Consider the following 26,773-nt stretch of genomic DNA (forward strand, 5'->3'; position numbering starts at 1 on the left):
GAATACTGAAAAAATAAATAAATACTTTTTTCTTTATGCCCTGAATAAATTTAACACGATCAGTTTAGCTCTTTTGATTTTAAATTGTTTTAATTAATTTTTAAATAAATAATTACAATAATAGTTTTTGATATATTATATGATTTTGAATATTCTTTTTAATAGGTTTTTTTTTTACCACTTACCTTACATTTTTGTGAAATTAAGAAGTCTTTTTTAAGTTTGAAAACCGAAAAAAAAACTTTTTGGTGCCCTGAATAAATTTAGCACAATTAGTTTAGCTCTTTTGATTTTTTTTTTAATCGTTTTAATTATTTTTAACCAAATAATTACAGTAAGTGGTTTTGATATATTATATAATTTTTAATATTGTTTTTTAATAATTTTACACCACTTAACTTACATTTTTTAGTGAAATTAAAAAGCCTTTTAGAGTTTGAATACTGATTTAAAAAAAAAAATCCTTTATTTATTCCCTCAATAAATTTAACACATCAGTTTAGCTCTTTTGATTTTAATTTGTTTGAATTATTTTTAACTAAATAATTACAGTAAGTGGTTTTGATATATTATTTAGTATATTGTTTTTTTAATATTTTCACCACTTACCTTACTTTTTTTAGTGAAATCCTTGGAAGCCTTTTCAAGTTTGAATACTGAAAACAATATATAATATATTTCCTTTTTTATGCCCGGAATAAATGTAACACAATCAGTTTAGCTCTTTTCATAGTGTTAATATTTTTTATTTAATTATTTTTATATTAAAATAGTTTTAATTATTTTTTTAGCTAAATAATTACTGTAAATGGTTTTAATATATTATATAATTTTTTATATTATTTTTCATATTTTTTTTACAACTTACCTTATATTTTTTTGTAAAAAAAAGTGTGAATACTAAAAAAAAACCTTTTTTTTTATTTTCTCAATAAATTTAACAATCAGTTTAACTTTTTTTATGTTAAATTATTTTAATTATGTTTAACTAAATAATTACAATATATGATTTTGATATATAATGTAATTTTTAATCATTTTTACCATTACATTTTTATATTTTAGTGAAATTAAAAAGCTATTTTAAGTTTGAATGCTGAAAAAAAATGTATGCCCTGAATAAATTTACCACAATCAGTTTAGCCAGTTTAGTCTTTTGATTTTAAATGGTTTAATTATGTGTAACTAAATAATTACAATTAAAGGATTTGATAAGTTAAATACGTTACACTTTGGTATCCCATAACTTATATAACATTACTATTTATTAAATATTTAAAGTTATATTTTTTATTTTTTATATATATTTTTATATACATAATTATTACAATATTATTTTCTACTACTTACCTTACATTTGTTTGTGCAATAAAAAGCTGTTTTCCATAAGCTTCATCTCTGTATTTCTCTAGTTTGTGCCGTTCCGAGACTACATTGACCGATCCGGGAACCAGGTGCTCAGCATGGCCCGACTGGCCAAAGATGTCCTGGCCGAGATCCCTGACCAGCTGCTGTCGTTCATGAAGAGCAGAGGCATTGAACCCAGACCAGCCCTCTCCCCGTCTACCACACCACAGATAAATGTCCACCTCTGATCCTAGAGCAGTAATTTATTCTCTCCCTCAAACACAGCTATATGTACACGTCTAAAAACCCCCGTCACTGGGAACGCACATTTTTACTTTCCACATCGGTTAGCAGTAGCACATAATGTAGTTACAATAATAATCAACTGAAATCAGGAACGCGTTAATGTAAGTGTGTGACAAGTGTGTTATACTTTATAATCAGCCAGTGATCAGTCAAAAAACAGCTTGTGCGTGTCTTGGAACAGAAGATGTGGAAGTAAAAGGGGGTGAAATTACTGCGAAGAAATGTCTAGGTCATATTTTCTTAAAATACTCATACATTTTTTATATTAAATGCAACACATAAATGACATAAAATGGTAACACTTTAAAATAAGGTTCATTAGTTAACATTAGTTAACCACATTAGTTAATGAATTAAGAATGAACAATACAGCATTTATTAATCTTAACGTTACAGTAATTTCAGCATTTACTGATGCATTAATAAAATCACAAGTGTGTTTGTTAACATTAGTTAATGCACTGTAAACTAACATGAACAACTTGATTTGAACCACTGTATTTTTATTAATTAACACTGACAAAGATTAATAAATATTGTAATAATTAGTAAGTTTTTGTGTACATAATGTGTGTGTGTACTTAGTACATTTATTATGTATATATAAATACAAACACATGCATGTATATATTTAAGAAAAATATGTTATGTTTGCATATTAAATATATTTAAATATAGTATAAATTAAATAAATATAAATCTTTAGTGCTGTTAAAATGATTAATCGTGATTACTCGCATCCAAAAGAAACGTTTTTGTATATAATATGTGTATGTACTTTGTGTATTTATTAAGTATATATAAAGACACACACATGCAGTATATATTTAGAAAATATTTGCATGTATATATTTATATTCCTATAATTTATATTTAATACATAAACATAACCTATTTTTCTTAAATATATACATGCATGTATGTGTATTTATATATACATAATAAAAATAAACAATACACACACACATGTATTATCCACACAAACACTTTTATTTTGGATGTGATTAATTGTTGCCCAGCACTGAAATATATACGTGTAAATATTTTCTAAATATATACTGTCTCTGTGTGTATTTATGTATACATAATAAATATACACAGTACACATACACATATATTATGTACACAAAAACTTTTATTTTGAATGCAATTAATTGTTGCTCAGCACTAAAATATTTACATGTAAATATATATGTATATATATATATATGCTGTATGTGTGAGTATTTATGTATACATAAAAAATATACACAGTACACACACACACACACACACATATTATGTACACAAAAACCTTTTTTAATTTTTAATGCAATTAATTGTGATTAATCATGATTAATTGTTGTCCAGCACTGAAATATATACATGTAAATATTCTAAATATATACTGTATGTGTGTGTATTTATATATACATAATAAATATACACAATACACATACATATATTATGCACACAAAAACTTTTATTTTGGATGCAATTAATTGCAATTAATTGTTGCCTGGCACTAAAATATATACATGTAAATATTTTCTAAATATATACTGTATGCATGTGTTTATATGTATACATCATAAATATACACAGTACACACATATATATTATGTAAACAAAAACTTTTATTTTTGATACGATTAATCGTAATTAATCACGGTTAATTGTTGCCCAGAACTGAAATATATACATGTAAATATTCTAAATATATACTGTGTCTGTGTGTATTTATATATACATAAAAAACATACACAGTACACACACATATATTGTGTCCACAAACACTTTTATTTTTGTTGCGATTAATCATGATTAATCACGATTAACTGTTGGCCAGCACTGAAACATGTAAATATTTTCTAAATATATACTGTATGCTTGTGTATTTATGTAAACATAATAAATATACACAGCACACACACATATATTATGTAAACAAAAACTTTTATTTTGGATGCCATTAATCACGATTAATAATTTGACAGCATTGTTAATTGTTCGTTCATGTTAGTTAACACATCAACTAATGTTAACAAATGACACATTGTAAAGTGTTTCCCATGAAGTAAACAAATCCCATATACAGTAAATAGAAATTTTGTGTTTTGAGACTTTTTCTCATTCTCAAAATCTAAAATCTCTCATTACCCTAAAAAAAATACTTGTTTACTGAAATTATATAGTACATTTATAAATGCATTTGTAAATAGACTAGGAAAAATGTACTAAATTATCATGAAAATAATGTCACAATGAACAAAAAATTAAGTATCCTTAAAACAGACTTCCACTTTGATCATTTGATAATTATTAAACATGTTACAAAACTATTGTCTCACATAGAATTATTTTATTTTAGAATTATTGATGTTGTATAAAATAATTATTTATATTACTTAATGCTTATAAACTCAAAAAAACCTTTTTTTAAGTTTAAATGCTGAAAAAAAAAAAATGTATGCCCTAATTAAATGTTTTTTTTTTTTTAATTGTTATAATTGTGTTTAATTAAGTAATAACAGTCTTTTTGGTTATGGTGTGTTAACAAATATGGTACAGTTTAGTATCCAATGACTTTCTAAGGCTTTAGACTGCCTTTAAAATATTATATTAAATTTTACTCCTTCATTTTGTGTTGAAATATCATCTGGACATTTCTTCCTGAAATTTCCCCAGGAACGCGAGACTCTGTGTTCTCACACCCGGCAGAGACAGACGGAGCGTGTGGTTGCGCAGGCTGTGCTGTACGCTGTAATACCCAACCACGCATGCACAGGTCACCTTTAACATCATCGTCTTTATATTTCACGTAGTTTCTTAGGCCAAGATATTTTTTTCATTTTCTCACTGGCTGAATTAGTTGCGCCGGCACACTCGAGTGTGTAAATATTTGCTAATTTGTGCCCGATTTTGAAAGGAGCTAATAAGTAGCTGCGTGTGGCAGAAAAACAGATGCCTGTGCGGGAACACCGACGCACCCGGAGTCTTCCGCACACCTCGAGTGGATGCGGCTAATTACCTGCAGAAACAGAGGTGCCAATCAGTGCAATTCAACCAGAGAGAGGAAGATTGAGGGAAGAAATATCCAGAGTGTAATCAGCAGAGGTTAATGGGCACAGGAAGTAGGCAGAGACGTATGGCGTGACAAAGATAAATCAGGTGATCAGCAGAACGACAGGAAAAGAGGGGGATTTTTTTCGTTTTTAATGTAGGGACAAAGGTAGATTTTACAGGTGAATCTCATGGAGAAACGTCTGGGTCATATCCATCCCCAAATCAAAAAAAGGACCATTAAGATAATGAAAATTTCTTCCTTACACATTCTCGTAACTGTAAAGTCAGCATAAATTCAGTACACTGAATGCAAACATTATATACACTTACACTTGCACTTTAAAAATATACTTTACAATTTAAATTAGGTATGCACTATGCTGTATATTAGTAGTTAATCAGTTAATGTTGGATATTTACACTACCAGTCAATAGTTTTTGAACAGTAAGATTTTTAATGTTTTCATTTTTTTTTAAAGAAGTCTCTTCTGCTCACCAAACCTGCATTTATTTGATCCAAAGTACAGCAAAAACAGTAAATTATTACTATTTAAAATGACTGTTTTCTATTTAAATATATATTTTAAAATGTAATTTATTCCTGTGATCAAAGCTAAATTTTCAGCATCATTACTCCAGTTTTCAGTGTCACATGATCCTTCAGAAATCATTCTAATATGTTGATTTGCTGTTCAAGAAACCTTTATTATTATTATTATTATTATTATTATCATTTTTGTTCAGGATTCTTTGATGAATAGAAAGATCGTAAGATCATCATTTATTTGAAATTAAAAGCTTTATTAACAATATACACTATACCGTTCAATAGCTTGGCATCAGTATTTTTTATTATTATTTTTTTTTTTTTTGATTTTACAAAAGATTTCTATTTCAGATAAATACTGTTCTTCTGAACTTTCTATTCATCAAAGAAACCAGAAAAGAATCTACTCAGCTCAATATAATAATAATAATAACAATATTTTTATATATAACAATATGTTTTTGAGCAGCAAATCAGAATATTAGAATGATTTCTGAAGAATCATGTGACTGGAGTAATGATGCTACAAATTCAGCTTTGAAATCACAGGAATAAATTACATTTTTCAGAAAAGACTTTTTACTGTTGAAAAACTTTTGATTTGCAGTGTAATTGCACATCCTGTTTTTGCATTTCAATTACCTTTGGTTTTTCTAATGCTCATTTAAAGTTTAAAAACACTAATTTAAACACTAACCTGTCTGCTAAATGTCTAAATAAATATCTATTTTTTATATTGTACATTATAATTGTTTAAAATGTTGTGATGCCTAAATTCAATTGTAGCATTTGAAATAGATTATTTTTATTGAGTGTTTTATTCTGAATGTATTTAGACAAAATATAGTATTTTAGTATCAATATTAGTTTAATTTATCGGTTATCTGTCATTATATGAAAATCATGTTTAAATAGTAAAACGTAATAGTTAACATCGGTGCATAGCTAATTAAACCGGTAGAAAATAATGCAATGCAAAAAAACTAAATTGTCCTAAAAATAACATTTTGAATTAGGGATGACACATGACCTAGACATTTCTTGACATTTTTTCGTGAGCTTCACCCTTGCGTACACTGCCATGTTGCAAATTTCATTCCAAAAATGATTGTAGACTCATTGAATGTTTGCCAAGATTGGAACATTCCAGTGGAATCTTTAATTTGTCAGTTCTTTCATTCTGCTGTACATAATGAATAGTGCAATAACATTTGACATGCATTATTGCATCTCACCACAACTTATGGCTGTATTTCCATCACAACCCTTGTTGCTGTAATCAAATATTGCTCAGATACTTTCAAGTCGAATACCGTTTTCTCCATATTTATATATACAATAATCTATCAGAGATGTTCTAACTGTTGCTGAACTGTAGATTTGAATGATATTTGTTTCATAGTAACAACAGCTATAGTAAACAGCTGCTTGTGCCAAAGTGCTACCATGTAAAACATTCCTGCCAAGGTTGTGTATCAATATGTGAGGCAAAGATGTTCCTTTTATATCTCCTTGTCGTGTTTTTAATAAAGCATGAACGTCTTGTGCTGACTTCTGAAGAGTTTACCATGCTTATTCACAGGATGGATGTGAGGTGTGCGTTTGTGAATCTTGTCAGTCCACGTTTGTAATTGCATGGGAAAGAGAAGGAACACTTCTTCAGAATTTCTCCTTTTGTTTTTTCCTCAAGAAATAACATCTTACAGTTTTTGGAACAGCGTGAGGGTGAGTAACTCATGTCCATTTTATTTTATTTCTTTTAGTGATCCAACACTTCCAACACACATACTGTATTTTATGCGCTGATTTAGTTGAATAGTAGTTAAATTTGACACCAACCATAATTACCAAACCTGATGACAACTATTCAGGAAGAGCAACTGAATTGCTACTGAAGTCTATATGTTAGGTTCTATTTGCCATGTATACATGTTTTGGAATTCTAATGTAGGCTCTTGACTGGCATCTGGTGGTGAATATATAACCGTTTATTCCCTCTAGTTGCATGTGTGTAGGAAGGAAAGGATGTGTCACAGTTTGCAGAGGTGAAAGGTGAGGAGATACAAGTTGTACTCTGAGAATATGACCAAGCAGTTGTACTGTAACATTATGTAATTGTTTTTCATTTAACATTGTATTGCATTTTAAAAGGACGTGGTAGTTTGAGAGTACATTGCAAACCATGTTTCAAGACTGCATTAGTCAGCTCATCTTGCTATAGGGACAAATCTCCAGTGGTGATCAGTGTGAAGTGTTGATTGTGTGTGACACTCAAGGGTCTCTTGACATCCACTGGAGATCTCTCTAGAACGTACCGTCTGTCCTCAATGTCGGCTTGTGATTATGCACATTTCATTTCTACTGCAGAGAGGAGGGAATTTACTTTTGTTATCATTTACTCACCTTCATGTGGCTACAAACTCATGGAAGGGATGTTTAGAAGAATCTCCAAAATGGCACCGAAAATGAGTCCATATGACTAGAGTGCTATATTTCAAGTTATATGATAATTTTGTCTGAGAAAAAGACCAAAATTTATAGTTTTTCTTTTTCTTTATTGGCATCAGTGGTTCTGAAGAAACCTTTCATTGCACAAAAGTTCCGTATAGTGGAAAATGTTTTTTTTTAGATTGTTCAAATGTTCTTCACACTAAAGCTGGGTTTTAGGCCGATGTTGGTCGGTTATGATGTTTGGCATGGATTATCTGGTAATGTGAGGCCTTCACAGGTCGAATCGTGCACCTCCCGATCTGCTCTCACACAAACAGCGCCTCTTGTTAGATATTTATGCCACGTTCCAGACAAGGTCGTTAGAGGGAACATCCTAGCTGAACTGTCCCACTTCCAACTTAAGTGGGTTTCAGTAAATCATAAGTCAGGCTAACATATTTCTGTCAATTATGGCAAAAACAGGAAAAAAAACACCACAAATGCTGTGACGAAAAAGCTAAAACTAAGGTATCATTTTGTAAACTTAATGTCTGATGTTTTTAAAATTAACAAAAGTTAACTCCACACTATGCTCGTTAGAAGCAATGATGTAAAATGAAGCGTCCTGCTGAGGTCGGGGTAGATCGATCAACTGGTGTTCCAGACATTATTTCCAAGTAGGAGGTGGGAAAACCCCTAATTTCGAGTTGTGTGGAACGCAGTATTAGTAGCCTATTTTAAATTGTGACGATCACGGCTATAATTAGGTCAGAATATTCACAATATTCACAATAAGATATCCTTCTTATCCGTACTTATGCATGTGCTGTAACCAGATTTCATAATCAGTTAGGATTTTAAAACTCTTGTAGTCTTAGCCCGGCTTAAGAAAAAGAAAGTCTATACAGTTAGTGTTTTCACAACGCCTCATCAATTTGCAGTTGAACAATCAATGGCAAAAAACAATGAACATAAACAATGCCACTGAACCGAACGAAACTCGCATATTTACCTGATTATTCCTGCTGAAAATGATCAATTATTGTCATGTTTTGGGCTGTACTAATCGGTCTGACCGGGAAAAACATTTGGAGTACTATAGACTGCCAAAAGTTATAACAAAATAAGAAAAAGAGTGCAAAAAACTGTATGAGGAACAAAAGGCATTTGTGGTTGGTCAAACTGAACCAGGATTTCCAGAACAAGAATCCTGACAGCATTCGAGTTTGTTCTTACCATTTCCGGTCAGGTAGGTGAAATATTAGGCTAATATCTTAATTAATACTGCTCCTATGTATCTTTACCACCTATTAACTTTAGTTTGTCAAAATATTGCGCCCTTTCCTGCTTACTAACGTTACGTCCTTCTCTGTATGATTTAGCAGCACCTGGGTAACTGGGTAACCCTAAATGGTTCCATGGAATCACTGTGAAAACTCCTATTGGAACCTTTATCTTTAAGAATTAAGAAACGGACACTCTTTAAAATAAAGGTTCTTTATTTGCATTGATGGTTTCATAAAGAACCTTAAACAACATTCCAAAATGGAATCTTTAAATTTCACAAAAAGTTCTTTATAGTGGAAGGTTTGTTGGATTATTAAAATGTTCTTCATTCTTAGAAAAAAATGGTTGCTGGGGATCTGTCAGTAATTACTCACCCTCATGTCATTCACAAACTCGTAAAACCTTCGTTCATTTTCAGAACACAAATTAAGACACTGCATAGACAGCAACACAACTGACACATTCAAGGCCCAGAAAGGTTGTGAGGACATTGTTTAAAAAGTCCATGTGACAGTGGTTCAACCGTAATTTTATGAAGCAACAAGAATACCTTTTTGCACGTGAAGAAAGCAAAACTAATGACTTTATTAAACAATTTCTTCTCTTCCTTGTCAGTCTTCAACGTACGTTCACGAGAGTAACACAATGATGTGCTTACTACCTTTTTGAGCCTTGAACGTGTCACTCACTTTGCTGTCTATGCAGGGTCAGAAAGCTCTTGGATATCATCAAAAATATCTTAATTTGTGTTGCAAAGATGAACAAAGGTCTTACAGGTTTGGAACGACATGAGGGTGAATAATTAATGACAACATTTTCTTTTTTGGGAGAACTATTACTTTAATAACTTCACTGAACGGGTCTTCAATGGCAGCACTTTGAAAACTCCTATTTGAAACCTTTCTTGGTATTACAGTTCCATAACTCTTCTGCGAAAACACCTTTTTGAAACCTTTATTTTTAAGAGTGTAATATATGATTCATAGCTTACCTGTTTTGAAAACACAACTATCGAACTTTTGTTTTCAACATCTCAGGAACGATCTGCCTGGCAACACGTTGGCTGTTCTCAGTTCATTTCATCAAACACTTTCCCTGCAGACAGATACCGCGCGTGTGTGTTTTATGTAGGTACTATTCTGGCCCTCGTCTCTTTCCCATGGGTCTTCTCAGAGGATTCAAGTCCTCCAGCGCTTCTCCCACATGGATCTCGATGAGTAAACATCTCCGGAAGGCTAAGCTTACCCTCACACCTCTCCACACACGCTTTTCCAGCACCTATACAATATTCTCACCAATTCTCCTCAGAGAGACAGAGGTGGGTATATGCAGTAGTGTAAGGGAACATTTTGTTCAATCACTGTCCTCTAGTGGTAACAGAAAACATCTTCAAAGTGCAAGTTCTTATTGGCAGTGCATGCTAAGGCATGTTTGTATTGGAGGTTAAGGGTTTTTCAGCCCCATATTTAGCTATGCTTCGGGGACAGTGTTCCTCGGGAGTGACCTTTTAATTTAACACAGCCTCGTTTTGGGAGTATTTGGGGATATTCTCATTTGAAAAAAACAAGCGTAAATCATGTTTTAGGTTTTTTTTTGGTTAAAAATGCAGTTTTTTTGGAGTATGATTAGGGTTAGTTTGTGGTAACCATAACTAAGCAAGCATTTCGTTCAATTTTAGCTCTTTCTCTGGAGAAAAGTCGAAAGAAAAACACATTCAAAGAGGCCGCTGTATCTTTACAACTGACTGAACATTATCTCAACGCTCTTACTTCCATTTCCTTCAGATTAGATAATCTTTGGTGTAAGTGGAGCTGTGTTTTTCAGACTGAAAACTCACAGCAGATTGATCGACCGCAGCAGAGGACGTTTGGGAGAGCGTGGAGAGGCACATCCACAGCGATGAAAGCATTTACATAGAAAGGCTCTTTACTGCTTCTCATTAGAGCCGAGATCTTTGCGGTGCTGTCGAGGAACATCTTGCACAACCCGGCTCCAAAACCACAAAAGAATCCATAGGGGTCTGGATCAGCGTCCAATACTGCACTAAAAAGGCAATTAAATCCATGTGTTAGGAGAGTTTAGTTGGCAAATCAATTACGCTGAATAACTCAGCCTGTATCTTTCTGTTGTTTTCTTCTGAGGCGCAGTAAAAGTTTTACCATTTTAATTAAAACCATTTAAAGTTTTCTCATTCCTTTTCACAGATTTTTACAGTAGGGATTCTCCACCCAAAAATGTCCCAAGTTCTGTCACCATTTAATCACCCTCATGTGTTTCCAAACCTGTTTGCATTTCATTTCTTTCTTCTGCAGGACACAAAAGAAGATATTTTGAAGAACAAAACCAAGCAGCACTGCAGCCCATTGACTTCTGATGGACAAAGACACACACACACTGACATCTTCTTTTATGTTTCACATAAGAAAGTAAGTCATAATAGTTAATAAGTGGTGACAGATTTTTCAGTTTTGTGTGAAGGATCTCTTTAACTTCAACCACACCCTATGAGCAAACCTTGTGTCAGCAATATTGAACACAAAAAATGACTGACAGGCAAGGTGTGTTTTTCTCAGGATCTCAGGCATTTTTTAAAATTTAATTAACAAATTCTTGTAGTATCTAGGCTACATATAAATTATGCATTCTTAAATGTAAACTTTAAAGCCAACAAGACAATTCTGATGGATTTACAAATTGTCTGGATTGTTAAAAGTGAAATAACTTTAATTTTATTCATTTTTTTTTTTTAAATATACGTATTGTAGACAGGGTTGTTTTAGTTTATTAGTTTTGAATTTGTTTTATTTTTTATATTTTCTGTTTTCAGTAAATTAAAGTAAAATTTTAATTTTGTTAGATGGGTTTGACATTTCTATAGGTTTTTTCTAGGGCTGTCAAACGATTAATCGTGATTTGAGTATATATAAAAACATTCAATACAACACATTCATGTATATATTTAAGAAATATTTACAAGTATATGTATTTATTATAATTTTTGTATAATTTATATTATATATAAATAAAAATATTTTGTACATAATTAACATATATCTATTAATTTGTGTGTATTTATATATACACAATAATTACACACAGTACACACACATATATTAGGCAAACTCAAACTTTTATTTTGTATGCGATTAATCATTTGACAGCCCTAGTTTTTTCTAATATGTCTAATATCGTTTTTATTCATTTTTAATTTATTATTATTATTGGTTTTATCCTTGTACATCATAAACTTATTTAAATGAGAAGTTTTGCCTTTGCAATCAGCTAAAATAAAGTATGTGCTTTTATATTTTTTTTTTATTATTTTAATTAAAGTTTATTTTATTTCAAGTAACAAAAATTGTTTTAGGGTTTTAGTTAACTATAATAACCCCGGGACCGTAGCTGGGGTTTGCGGACTCCAGTGCAGGTTGTGTCCATAGGCCCTCAAAGTTTTTTCCAATTTTGTAGGTTTCAGAAACTGAATAATTAAGTGTAAAATAGCATTTCATAGTCTTCGCTGTATAAATTAAATATAGATTAATTCTTGTTAAAACTACAAAAGTAATTCAGTCAAGAGCAATGAGTGATTTTTCTTTCTTTTTTCTTGGTTTGACATCAGAAACACTGAAAAAAAAAAAAAAAGAAGTTAGTGCAACATTTTATCTCACAATTCTGACTTTTTTTCTGAGAATTGCATGATATAAGCTGAGAGTTATAAAATCAGAAATGTGAGATACACACTCACAGTTTAGACTTTTTTCTCACAATTGCAACTTTGTATCTCGCAATTCTGACTTTTTTTCTCATAATTGTGAGATATGAACCTGGAATTGTGAATTATAAAGGCCAATTTTGAGGTGGAAAAAAAGACTTGTTCTCAGAATTGCGAGTTTATATCTCACAGTTCTGACTTTTTTTTCTCAGAATTGTGTGATATAAATGCACTATTGCATGAAATAAAGTCGGAATTACAAGATAACTCACAGTTCTGACTTTCTCGCAATTGCGAGTTTGTATCTGACAATTCTGACTTTTTTTCTCCGAAAAAAAAAGACATTCTCAGAATTGCAAGTGTATATCTCACAGTTCTCTTAATAACTCATAATTGCATGTTATAAAGTCAGAATTCTCACTTAACACCTAATTGCATGTTGTAATATAAACTCGGAATTCTGACTTTATAACATGCAATTACAAATGAATTGTAGCTTACAGTTTGGACTTTTTTCCCAGAATTGTGTGATATGAACTCACTATTGTGTGAAATAAAGTCAGAATTGCGAGATAAAAACTCACAGTTCTGACATTTTCTCGCAATAGCGAGTTTGTATCTGCCAATTCTGACTTTTTTTTCTCAGAGAAAAAAAGACATGTTCTGAGAATTGCGAGTAATTACTCTCAATTCTCTTGCATGTTATGAACTCAGAATTGCAAGTTTATATCTCACAATTCTAGCTTTATAACATGTAATTACGAGTGACAATTGTGAGATATAAACTCACAGTTCTGAAAAAATGACTCAGAAAATTAATACTCAGAATTGCGAGTTTGATTCTCACAATTCTAAGAAAAGTCAGAATTGCAAGTTTGTATTGTACAAAAATCTGATTTATGAGTTTACTGTATATCTTGCAATTCTGACTTTATAACTTTCAATTGCAAGTTTATATCATGCAATTCTGAGAAAAAAAAGTCAGATTTGTGTGTTTATATCTTTCTTGTAATTCTGACTTTATAACTCCCAATTGTGTTTATCTCACAATTCTGAGAAAAAAGCCAGAATTACAAGTTTATATCTTATAATTCTGACTTTATAACTCACAGTTGCGAGTTTATATCACACAATTCTGAGAAAAAAGTCAGAATTGAAAGTTTGTATCATGCAATTCTAAGAGAAAAAGTCGCAATTACCTTTTTTTTTAATTAAGTGGCAGAAACTGGCTTCCATAAGGGCAACGACAGCAGCTACTAGTAAATTAGGCACAGTCACTTTAAGACACAATGCATGGATCGAATACAATGATACACATCCGATTTCTTTCTCAACTGTTTATATTCAAGTGCAAGAAGATGCGAAAGAGAACGCAATTCGGTGTTTGCGCACTCTCTGAGACGTGGCTTTTGTGCGTGAGTACTCAATTAAGTTCTTTCACGTCTTCTTGTGCTTAAATGCTTTAAAATCTCTTGAATGTTTAAATGGCCAAAGCGTAAAAACACATGCAAATGATGACCCCTATAATCATCATCACCTTTCTTCTCACTAGCGACAGCCCTGAATAAAGGAAAGTAAATAAAGTAGGGTCACATTTGATTTCAAGTGAGCCGAAATGTAAATACAAATCTAGATGCTCAATTGGTGATGACCTTATGTGACAGTTTGCTTTTTTTAATGATCTAAAATAACATTTTTTATTTTTTATTACCTAAAAGGTGCATTACAGTGCTGAACTACAAAAAGCCCATTAGATCCTTTTAAAACTCAAAAAGCTTTCCATCTGGCTTTGCATGTCATTAAGTGCCTAAAATGTCATTGAAATGTAAATTGGCAGTCAAGTCTTGTTTCACTAGATGAGACCTTTCAAGTATGTCACATCTACCATTTGGATTTACATTTTAAGGTAGCGTATGAAAACAGAACCATTTCTAACACTTCTCTGTTGTTGTGTTTTTTCTTCCTCTAGTTTGTAGGTTTTGGCTTTATGAGCTTTAGAACCTCCTTCAAGACTTTATTTTCTTTCCCGTTCAAAGACGAGGATGGATGACGGTTGCAAAAATCGATGAAAGCGCAACATTATAGAGCTCTCGCCGGGGGAGCGGCACGTGAGCGCAACACAAGTGACGTCCCAGGACACGAGGGTACCAGAGTTTACTCATAAATGTGAATTCTTGTTAAACGACCTCTCGTTACACAGGAGGCGCCTGTGCTTCTGAGAAATATTGTCTCTTGGGCCCGGAGGAGGTGGGGCGGCTGTAGAAGAAATACGGTGTCGTTTACCAATCCTGATCAAACTAGTTGTTTTCCATCTTAACCTGTTTCCCATTACCAGCAACAACTGGCTGGCTTTTCACAAAACAGCTTGTTTCATCATCTTGAAGGGTGTAGAGAGAGTAAGCGGTGAAGAACAGGGATATTCATAACATTTGCAGTGAGCTCACACTAAATACAAACACTAAGCTTGTCATGTCTCTTGTGCATTCATGAAGAAAAAAAAAAGAGGTTTGTGGATGTTAAGTTTCATTAGCATATGTACCATCTCCAGTCGGATTGATTACGCACTTCGCTAAGTTGCCTGTGGACTGATGGCTTTCAGGTGTTTATATGTTCTTCACTTTATTTATTTGCACTGGAAAAGCAACAGCAGGACAGCATCATTCAGGCCCGTGACGCTTCGCCGGCTTTAACGAGGGAGCGGAAAGAAATAAGGCAAACATGTGTTGAAAATGGAACGTTTTAAAGAGGCTCAAACAAAAACTGTTTTGTCAGAATATGGTAGTAGGTCAGACGCGAGCTTAGCTCAGGGAAACTGGGCAAATATCAACAGCGGCTCTGAGGGAGACGGACATGTGTACTTAGCTTCTGGTGAAGTGCGCTCTCTGTTAGTGGAAAACAATGATAGATTTGGCTGTGTGTTTCCACTTACCTCATCTCCACTGGTTTTATGTAACAATGCGTTTGAAGTCATTTATTAATGACGACGCAGACAAAGGCCCCTCAGATTTGTTTGCGAAATTAGTAGTGCTGGTGTCGCCGCTATAAATTGCTTATGTTTTCTGGAACAACGGCACCAATTCTCAACACACCCCTCTCTGTCTCTCGCAACAAACTCTGTTCATCCTAATGGCACCTTTAAATGTAAAGCGTTAGGGATTTGCCCACTACTACATTGGTTTGGAGCTGTTCTTAAGGGGATAGACAGCTCAAAAATGAATCAAAAGCTCAAAAATGAATCAAAAATTGTCATTATTTACTTACCAATTTTTTACTGTTTATTTAGTCTCATTACTTGACTCGCAGTCATAGTTTTCTTATTAAATAATTGTGATGAACATATGTAGTACATACATTTTTACATGTAAAATGTCATTTTAAAGCCTACTATATAGAATGTAAAAGTCACTTGTGACCATTCATTTACTTTATTTTATTTTATTTTATTTTATTTTCAAAAGCTTGGGTATACTGAGTACCAAATCTGAAGAAATTAAAAATAGATAATTAATAGATAGATAGATAGACAGACAGATCATTTGTTGTATAGTGTGACGAGTCGACTGCCTCCCCCCCTTATTGTCAGCTTCGGTAATCGCCGCCCTTCACCAGGCTTTTCCAGGTCTTGATGAGGCACACCTGATGTGAATGAAGCCTTGTTAAAATGCCGAGCGCGCCTCTCCTCAGGAGACCGGTCTCTTCCCCGTGCATGCACGCTGGTGTCCTCGTGGGTCCAGGAAGGGGTGAAGAGGGAACCAGCGCCGCAGGACGAGTTGCCGGACCCCGCGGGTCCGGATGAGGACCGCACCCGTAACGGCTGACGGGCCAGGATGCCGGGCCGTGTTATCCCCCAGAAGCGCCGCGTAGGTGGAGGAGGACGATGCCGCTAGAGAAGCCGCCGCCCCTCGCACCCCGGACCTGAGCGGGGAGCGCGTGCGGCCGCCGGACTCCGCCCCTTACCTGGACCCTTCCCTTTTGGAACACTACCCCTCCTTCACGGAACCCCGTCACTTCGAGGACACCAGATCCCCCTTTTGTTTTGGACACTTTTTCCCCCTTTTTTGGACACTTTGTTTTATTGTTTAATAAAAGCCTCTCCGAGGCCTGACGTCACGCCCACTGTGTCTGTCGCTTTGCTCCGCCCCCGTGACAATAGATATAACAAATAAAAAAATATAATGATTATGAATAATTTGTAATAAAATTTAACCCTAAATTTGTTTTAATGACCTTTTTTCTTTCTTAATAATTTTCTGTATTTATATTTATATTTACATTGAATTGTATTTTTTATTTATTTATTATATTTACATTATTATATATATATATATATATATATATATATATATATATGTATGTATTTTTTTTATGTATTAATTTATTTCTGAATTTATGTATTTTTATATTTAGTTATTCCCACATGATTTTCCAGATTTAGTTATTGAGGAAGATGGTCGTATTTATTTTTGATTGCTGTAGGTTTGGTCCTCCATATGGGCGAGTTAATTAGGTTAATTATTTAAAAACCCACATTTATTCAGCAAGGATGCATTAAATTAAACAAAAGTGGCAGTAAAAACATTTATAAACTAGAAGTAATAATGCTGGTGTAATGGCTGCTGAAAATTCAGCTTTGCTATCACAGAAGTAAATTACATTTTTAAAATGGAAAACATTTTATTAAGACCAAATCTGAAGAAATTAAAAATAAATACATGGATAGATTTTGATTAATTTTGATATTTGAAATTTTTAATGGAATAAAGATTTGATAAAACAAATATAGTTCATTTGTAATAAAATATAGAATTTATTTTTAATGACTTTTTCTAAATCTTTAAAATCTAAATTTTTAACTTTTGTTTTATTTTATTTTAAATTTTATTTTATACTGGAGTAATGGCTGCTGAAAATTTAGCTTCGCCATCACAGGAATAAATTACATTTTAAAATATATTACAATAGAAAATAGTTATTTTTAACTGTAATAATATTTCACAACATTACTATTTTTACTATATTTCTGCTACAAAAAATGTAGCCTTGGTTAGCATAAGAAACAATTTTAACTCTATTTATTGATCTGTTTATTTATTTAGCAAGTTTCTTGAACTAATTTCTGAATGCTAACGCGGTCTGGTGTTATGATATAAAAATTAGAAGTACTTACACTAGTTCAATTTCTTAACATGAATGCAATATCTAACATGACCTAACAAGACATTTACAGGAATTTAAAAGTAGGTTAATTATGAACAAACATGAATTAACAATTAACAAAAGTATTCCTCAATGAACAATAGTATTTATAAATTAACATTCATGTAGATTAATACATGTTGTACACATTGTTATTCATTGTTAGATACCTAATGTTAATAAACTGACAATTATTGAGAAGTGTTACCAAAAAGTATCCATTTATGTATCTATTTAGAGATCTTTTTGCTAAACTTTAGCATCAAGATCATATTTCTGTCAAGTGCTCTCAGATGCTTTTACTTGAGCCAATTCTAAAACTCTCATTATTAGGCAGTACATGTACTGATATTTGAGTCTACAAATATGCATACTCAAAGGTGGACAAACACAAATGGATACATTGTAAATGCAGTTTACAAGAGGGAAAGGCAATTTAGTGCTACAGTGAGTAATAAGTATACAGCCTACAGCCCAGGAGAATTGCACTGAAATTGAGAGTTGCACTAGTTACATATAATTTACATAATTGCACTTGATGTGCTTTGTAAGTGTTCAGGCTGCTGAGGAGGCAGATGGCCGCTTTCGTTTCTTCTCTCTCAGCCTTCTGACACTGTGCTTTTAATGTATAGTAGTGCATATAAGACGATCGGCTGAGGCATACAGTCCTGGAATTATAATAACTACCATGGGCGACATAAGGGGGGGCAGTTGCCCCCCAGATGGTTAGTCATCCTGGTTGTCAGCCACTCTGCAACTGGAGCGGTTAGCCATGCCCAGACTAGGGTTGTACGGAGGTACTAGACTGTGCTAAATACCCTCAAACAAAAGAAAAAGCAATTGAAGATCTGGCAAACTATGCAACCTGTTTTTGCAGCGTTGAGCAATGTAGCCAATCACATCATAGATCATAGTATGTTTGATCAATTTTGCCTTCTCAAATCATCACGGCTTGTCTAAAATAAAATCTACAGATATAAAACAGTTAAAGTATAAAACAATGTTAGTTTAAACGTTAAACTTAGATAAATGTGTGCTATTAGGCGCATATCCAATCATTTGTGTGGAGAGTGGAAGCTAAGGACATGGAGGCACCAGAGCGATCACTTGCATTTTTTTCAGTGGAAACAATTTAAAATATTCTGTCATTTTTGCTGATAAAAGTTAGAATAATACATCATTCGGAACTGTGAATGGTCTACTTTTATTTGTGTGCACAATATCAACAAAACATTGCAAACGGTGCTTCTATAAAATAAAGAAAACAAACATGATGGGCATATCAACCAGTAGCCTAATTTCATTGCCAGTAACGGACGGTAAAGTTCAGGAATGGATGGTATATGCGACAGAATAGTCCCACAGCTAATCTTTAATTTTTTACTTACGTGTTACACCTTTAGTAGCAACGAATCAAAACGGATACATTTCAAGTGACACGGGAACATTTTTAATTCATTATTGACTGCGCTGTATTGACTGTTTTGGTGCATTGCAATACGGTACGGAATCCGAAAAAGATTTTTTTCTTTTGCTTTTTCCCCCCCATTTTTTTTTTTTGCCCTGGAGAGTCAAATGTCGTACATGATAACTTATATAATATAACCAACTCAGAATTGTCAGAATTCACAGCTATGTTTGCATGCAGAAATAGACTTTCTGTCCACATGTTGGTGCTGCTATGGCGTCCAGCATGTGGTAAAGCCTTCGAATCAACCTACAGATTGTTTTACTTTATTGCTATCTCTGCTGGAATATAAAAAAGAATTTTAATATCGAAAAAATTACGCCATCACCTTTAATCAGCTTCACAGGGTTTGAGCTTCGCACTCAGCGTGAGCAACAACAAGGTGATATTATTAAGAGCGGAACAACAGGATGTCTGGAAATGAATATTAAAACAATTCTAACTCCCCTCGTGACATTAGCACGCTGCTTTAACAGCAGGTCGTTTTACTGGTTCAGCCTCGCTGTGTGCGAAAGGCTTGAGGGCTTGGCTCTCACGGAGGGTGTTCCCATCAGCCCGCTGTCAAGCCTTGCTGAAGTTCAGCATCTTACAGGCCCTTATCGTGTATCACAGGGGCTGAAGTGTTGAAGACACTGCTGATAATGGTGATAGGAAGTGTGCCATTCTTAAAAAAGAATTTGTAATCTAATATATATAGTAGAAAACTCATATAAGATTTACGTTATTTAAAAAATCCACATCGTTTTATGAATATTTTGTCATATGGGAGGCGCCACTATTTTGATGATGTCGAATGTCACCACCTGTTGCTATTTTCACCACAACCACAGCTACTGAAAGAGCTTACAGGTGGTGATGGATATAAGCGTAGGCTTAAACCAAATGCAGTACCATCGATTTTTCCCCACAAGGAGTCTAAACACTCTGGATATCCATGCTGAAAAACTTCTTCAGTGGCTGCGGCGTCATGACAAGCGTCAGCATGTTTGCATCCTGCCAGAATGGCATCTAGCGTTTCTTGTCTCTGCCGTTTGTGAGCTCTTTCAGTAGCTGTGGTCTACTAAAAGTCTCAAAGGCATCAGGGTTAAAGTGGAAAGAACAAAGACGTGGGTCTTTAGGAAGTTTTATTTGTCCACAGAAGTCTTCCCATTCTTTTCTCCTCGTCTTATCTCTAGGAAAGCAGTGAAGACTTACATCGCTTCTCTTGTTGCCCTTCAACTGAAAATTACTACCAAAAGCCGTACAATGCAGCATCGTATCAGTATTTTATTTTTCGAGTTGTGTTGTGGCAAAAATAGCAACAGGTAAGGCTAGTAGCTCACCAACTGCAACCATTTGACATCATCGAAATAATGGCGCCTCCCGTAGTCCAAAATATATATAAAACAATTGGATTTTTAAAATATTGTAAGTTTTTCATGGGTTTTCTACTAAGTATTTCAGACTTCATAATGGGCTAAATTGAAAAGTTGTACTTTTTTGTGATCTTCTTAACTGTTTTTTTCACTTGCACTGGTTTAGAAGACTTACAGAATTTTTTTTTAAACCTTTTCTTATGACAAAAACGTACCTCTGGGAACTTTTTTGCAAGATGCAAAATACGTACCGCCATGTACAAGTACGTTTTGCGACATATTCGATGTGAAATGTCCACTGGGTGGCGCTAAAAGAGTGTTCGATTTTTGTCCCCAGAACAGACATTCATACAGACATACAGTCACATGCGAAAGTTTGGGAAGCCCTTGCAGAATCTGTGAAAATGTGAATAATTTTAACAAAATAAGAGAGATCATACAAAATGCATGTTATTTTTTATAGTAAGATATTTTGCCGAACATTCACAGATGCTCCAGAAAGAAACACAATGCATTAAGAGCCGGGGGTAGATGAAGGCAAATTGTAAAATTATTTGTCTTCCGGGAAACATGCAAGTATCTTCTGTTGCTTCTGAAGGACAGTATTAAATGGAAATATATATATATATATTTCAACAAAATAAGAAAAAATTGGACATCTTCATGTTCAAAAGTTTTCACCCCCAGCTCTTAATGCATCACATTTCCTTCTGGAGCATCAGTGAGTGTTTCAACCTTCTGTAATACTTGCATATGAGTCCTTCAGTTGTCCTCAGTGTGAAAAAAATGGATCTCAAAAAAATACAGTCATTGTTGGAAAGGTTTCAAATACACATAAGATGCTGGAAAACTGAAGAATCTGAAGGACCTGGAGGATTTTTCTGAAGGACAGTGCTCAGTTTAACTGTTCAGAACAAACAAGGGACTTATGAACAACCATTACAAAAAAAAAAAAAAAAAAAACAGTCGTAGATCATCCAGGTAGCTGAACAAGCTTGTTACGTCCGGAAAGGGAAACATATGGATCTGTAATCATAACTGTGTACGAAAACAATCGTACTCGCTGTTTTACTGTCTCTAGTGTTTATTTCGGTTGGAAACTGTAGTACTTACTGATATGGTTTTGCATCTTGCGAAAATGTTCCCAGGGGTACGTTTTTGTTACGAGACCATGAAATTTTTTGGTACTTTTATAGCATATTTTTTGTGTGTTTTGGAGCTTGAGAGTTGGTCACCATCTACTTTTTGTTCTCTTGAAAAGAGCAGCTTGTTTAAGCGACATAAGCAGGTTTTCTGTAAGTCTTAAAATGGCTTATTAAAAAGTTTTATATTAAAACATTATATTAAAAAAAAAAAATCTGAAATTTAACCCGAAAATTGAAAATTCAAAGAGTAATGGCAGTAAATGTTGTATATTATATAAAATTATATAAAATCGCAGTATATTTTTGTTTTCCAGCTAACCAAATATCCAAACAGCTTTAAATTAAGATAACATTTAATTGAGATGGAAAACAAAGAAAGAAAAACTGATTTTTTGAAAAACAGTTCATGCTTGAAACAAGAACAAACATCTGTCAGTGGGGTACAAACTTGTTTTTCCTTTCAATTAAGTTGATTATTCAGAGCCCACTGGCAAATATTTATTCTTGTTTTAATCATAAACTCCATTTTGATACATTTGTTGGAAAACAAGACCTTTTCATAAGGTAAATATATCCAAATTACAGACATTTGCACTGGAAAACAAAATAACAAACAATCGCAAGTGCTCACTGTTTTACTGTCTCTAGTGTTCATTTCTGTTGGAAACTGCAGTACGTATTGGTATGTATTTTGCATCTTGCGAAAATGTTCCCAGGGGTACGTTTTCGTCACAAGACCGTGAAATTTTTTGGTACATTTAAAGCATGTTTTTGTGTGTTTTGGAGCTACTTTTGGTTCTCTTGAAAAAAAAGCATGGACAATCTGCAAAATATCAGAAAAATCAGACAGTTGTTTAAGCGACATGAACAGGTTTTCTGTGAGTCTTAAAATGGCTTATTAAAAAGTTTTATATTAAAACATTATATTAAAAAAAAATCTGAAATTTAACCCGAAACATTTACTTGAGATGGAAAACAAAGAAAGAAGTCTTGTTTTCTGAAAAACTGAACAAAATTTAGTAAGTTTATGCTTGAAACAAGACCAAACATCTGTCAGTGGGGTATAAACTTGTTTTTCCTTTCAATTAAGTTGATTATTCAGAGCCCACTGGCAAATATTTCTTCTTGTTTTAATCATAAACTCAATTCTGATACATTTGTTGGAAAACAAGATATTTTCATAAGGTAAATATATCTTGATTTCAGACATTTGCACTGGAAAACAAAATAAAAATTTAGAGGTAGGATAGGAGTTTTCGCTGTGTGATCAGAAGGTTAAAAGTTGCTTCCAAAAAAGTAATAAAGATCTGTTGGAAATTGTATAGACCTGCAGAAACCCTGGTGAGGGTGAGTAAATGATGACCAAATTATGATATTTTGGTGACTTACTGTTTTAAAGGAGAAGTCCACTTCCAGAACAACAATTCACAAATAATTTACTCACCCCCTTGTCATCCACAATGTTCATATGTTTCTGTCTTCAGTCGTAAAGAAATTATGGTTTTTGAGGAAAACATTTCAGGATTTCATATAATGGACTTCATTGCTACCCTGATTTTGAGCTTCCAAACTGTAGTTTAAATGCAGCTTCAAAGGGCTCTAAACGATCCCAGCCAAGGAAGAAGTGTCTTATCTAGTGAAACGATCGGTCATTTTTTTTGGAAAATAAAATTGTGTATACTTTTTAAGCACAAAAGCTTGTGTAGCACAGGTTCTGGGATGCACGTTCACATACTATTGAATCATGTCGAAAGGTCACGCCGAACGTAGGCGTAACCACAGACCCAGTGTTTACAAAGCGAACGTGCAAAGACTAAGAAAGTGCAAGTAAGTCAAACGCTGTTTACAAACAAAAAGGCACAACGATGTCAGACGATTCCGAAGTTGTAAGAAAAAATAAGACAGAGTTTTTCGCCATATTCTACTTTTTTTAGCCAGAGTACACAGACGATGAACTTAGATGATGAACTTAGACATGATTCATAGTAGTGATGGGAAGTTTGGATCACCTTTGAGTCTTGTTCAGCAAAATGAACGAATCTTTTTAAGATTCATTTCGTTCATTTTAACAAAATATAATTAAAATGTTACGTGTTACTTCCCTAACACATCTACTGCTTACACAAACATTGCTTACACTACAAACAAGACAAAACTATAATGCTATAAGAAACAGAAAAGATTCATTCATTGTTTACCTGGGTCTTTAGTCTATGATTAGCTCACCTCACCTCTTATCTGACAAGTTTTCGGGTTTGAGTCATTCATTCATGATGTGACAGCCCCATAAGATGAACGAATGACTCGAAAAACCCGAAGACTTGAAAGGGGTGAACTAATTCCAGTACAGAACCTAATAGGATGTTGCGCATGCGCAACTGAGCGAATCACTCCCAGAGATGATTCGTTTTTCCCCAGTCACATTAAAGATTTGTTCAAAATGAACGAATCATTCAAGAACGAACCATCACTAATCCGTAGCATTGTGAACGCGCATTCCAGAGCTTGTGCTATACAAGCTTTTTTGCTTAAAGAGTATACAAATTTTTATTTTTCAAAAAAAAAAATGGCCGATCGTTTCGCTAGATAAGACCCTTCTTCCTCGCCTGGGATTGTTTAGAGCCCTTTGAAGCTGCATTTAAACTCCCATTTGGAAGTTCAAAATCGGGGCACCATTCAAGTCCATGAAGAAAATATCTTGTCTTTTTTTTAGACAAAGTTTATTTACTTGTTGATAAAACGTTCTGGTCTGTTGGTTGGTTTTAGAGGGGTTTTGGACTGTTAGACCAGCAGGTAAACAACTAAACATCAGATTGGCCTTGCTAGGAGACCATCTGAAACCAGTTAAGACCAGCACACCAACTTTTCTTTTATCTTTCTTTTTAATGATTTTCACAGTTTAATATTTCATTGCAGTGGATCGTTTTTTTACTCTTTCTTTTGAATTCTTATGAGACTTTTATGTGTTTTCTCATTCAGTATTCTGAGCTGGCTTTGTCCGGTTATCCTCTGGTGGTGTGACCTGCATAAAGTTCAGCAAGAGTTTAGTGTCTTGAGACGCAAGGCCTCCCGTCCCACCTGTCACTGGGGGAGGAAATTAACACGTCCAGGTTGCTGGTATTTATAGGTATGTGAAAGACTTAAATACTTTATTTTGACCTAGAATTCAGCCACACTGAAGTTTTCTCCTTTCTTAATGATACCCTGCTTGTGACATTTACATAATAAGTACCTTTTGGACTCAAATTGTGCTTCCACCCCACAAATTGTGCCTTTTTTTAATTACACTCTATTATTTATGGACTATTAACAACAGTGATAAAAATATGAACAATTTGATAAATTTAGAGAAGTGTTTGTCAGCTGATAATGGTTGGATATAGGATACTTCAGTCACTGACTTGTTTTTGTTGCTGACATGGCTCTGACGTAAGTGAGCTTTAACAAGATGACAGGTGTTTGACAGTTCAAGGGTTACTAAGGGTTGACAGACAGAACAATTCAATGGTTCGCTGTGTTATTTTAACCATCACAGAGAAGAGAAAGAACATTTTGTTGACAGTGTTTGGGAACAAATAGTCCAGATAAATAAATATACCTGTAAATATATACATTTATAATTACTGAATATTACAGTGAATAATAATATAAAAATAATATTGTTGGTTGACAGCATTACTGACAAATCATACAAACACACATTGTTACAATATTGTTATTTTATTATTTTATAAATTATTATTGTTGTTGTTTTATTAACAATTATTAACAGTTATAACTGCAATTAACAGTTTTTTGGCAGCATTATTGAACAAATAATTAAAATATGTAATTTTTTCCTCATACACACACACACACACACACACACACACACATATATGCATTTATATTCATCAGAATAATAATTACAGTAATGATGGCAATAATAATGACTATTGAATAGTATAATGAATAATGAATAGTAGTTATTATTATTATTATTGATTTGGTTGTTAATTATTACCAATAGTATTGTTCTTAATAATTTCAAATAATAATAATAACAACAATACAATAGTAATAATTTAAATAAAATAATTATTATTATAATATATTAATAATAATAATAATAATAATAATAATAGTAATAGTTAATTAAAATAATAATTATCATTATTGTTGTTAATAATTTTAAATAATATTAATAATAACAATACAATAGTAATAATTAAAATAAAATAATAATTACTATAATGTATTATTTTTTGTATTATTATTATTATTATTATTATTATTACAATAATAATATAATCATTATTGTTATTACTATTTATATTGTTGTTAATTCTTGTTAATAATATTGTTAATAATTATAATTATAATAATGACAATATCAATAATAATAATAATAATAATAATAAATATTATTTTTTATTAATATAATCATCATTATATTACAATTAATAATGTTGTCAATTCTTGTTAATATTGTTGTTTATAATTAATAATAATTAATAATAATAATATAATAGTATTAATAATTAAAACAACAAAATAATAATATTTTTATTCATATTGTTGCTAATTGTTGTTAATATTGTTGTTAATTATTATAATTAATAATAACAATATAGTAATTGTAATAATTAAAATATAATAACATTAATAATAATAATAATAATAATTATTATTAATTGTAAATAATATTATTGTTAATAACTATGAATAATAATAATAACAATATAATAATAGTAATAATTAAAACAAAATCATCATCATCATCATCATCATCATCATTTTTATTATATATGGTTGCTAATTGTTGTTAATAATTATAATTAAAAATAACAACATAATAGCAATAATTAAAATAAAATAATACTAATTATTATTAATAATACTATTGATAATTGTCAATAATATTGTTAACTATGACTAATAATAATAACAATGTAA

General features: G+C 32.6%; 1 protein-coding gene across 2 annotated transcripts in view; it reads left to right on the forward strand.

The window, feature by feature from the left end:
• Window positions 1-6,814, forward strand: part of cpne9 (copine family member IX) — a 71,141-nt gene extending 64,327 nt beyond the window's left edge. For both annotated transcript variants that reach the window (XM_051096906.1, XM_051096905.1), the window contains one exon: window positions 1,413-6,814. In XM_051096906.1, coding sequence (XP_050952863.1) covers window positions 1,413-1,595 — 183 coding nt within the window. In that variant the 3' untranslated portion in view covers window positions 1,596-6,814. The remainder of the gene's footprint in view (window positions 1-1,412) is intronic.
• Window positions 6,815-26,773: the final 19,959 nt, after the last annotated feature.

This window comes from Labeo rohita, chromosome 23 (assembly GCF_022985175.1).
Source record: "Labeo rohita strain BAU-BD-2019 chromosome 23, IGBB_LRoh.1.0, whole genome shotgun sequence".
In the NCBI taxonomy this organism is placed as follows: Eukaryota; Metazoa; Chordata; class Actinopteri; order Cypriniformes; family Cyprinidae; genus Labeo; species Labeo rohita.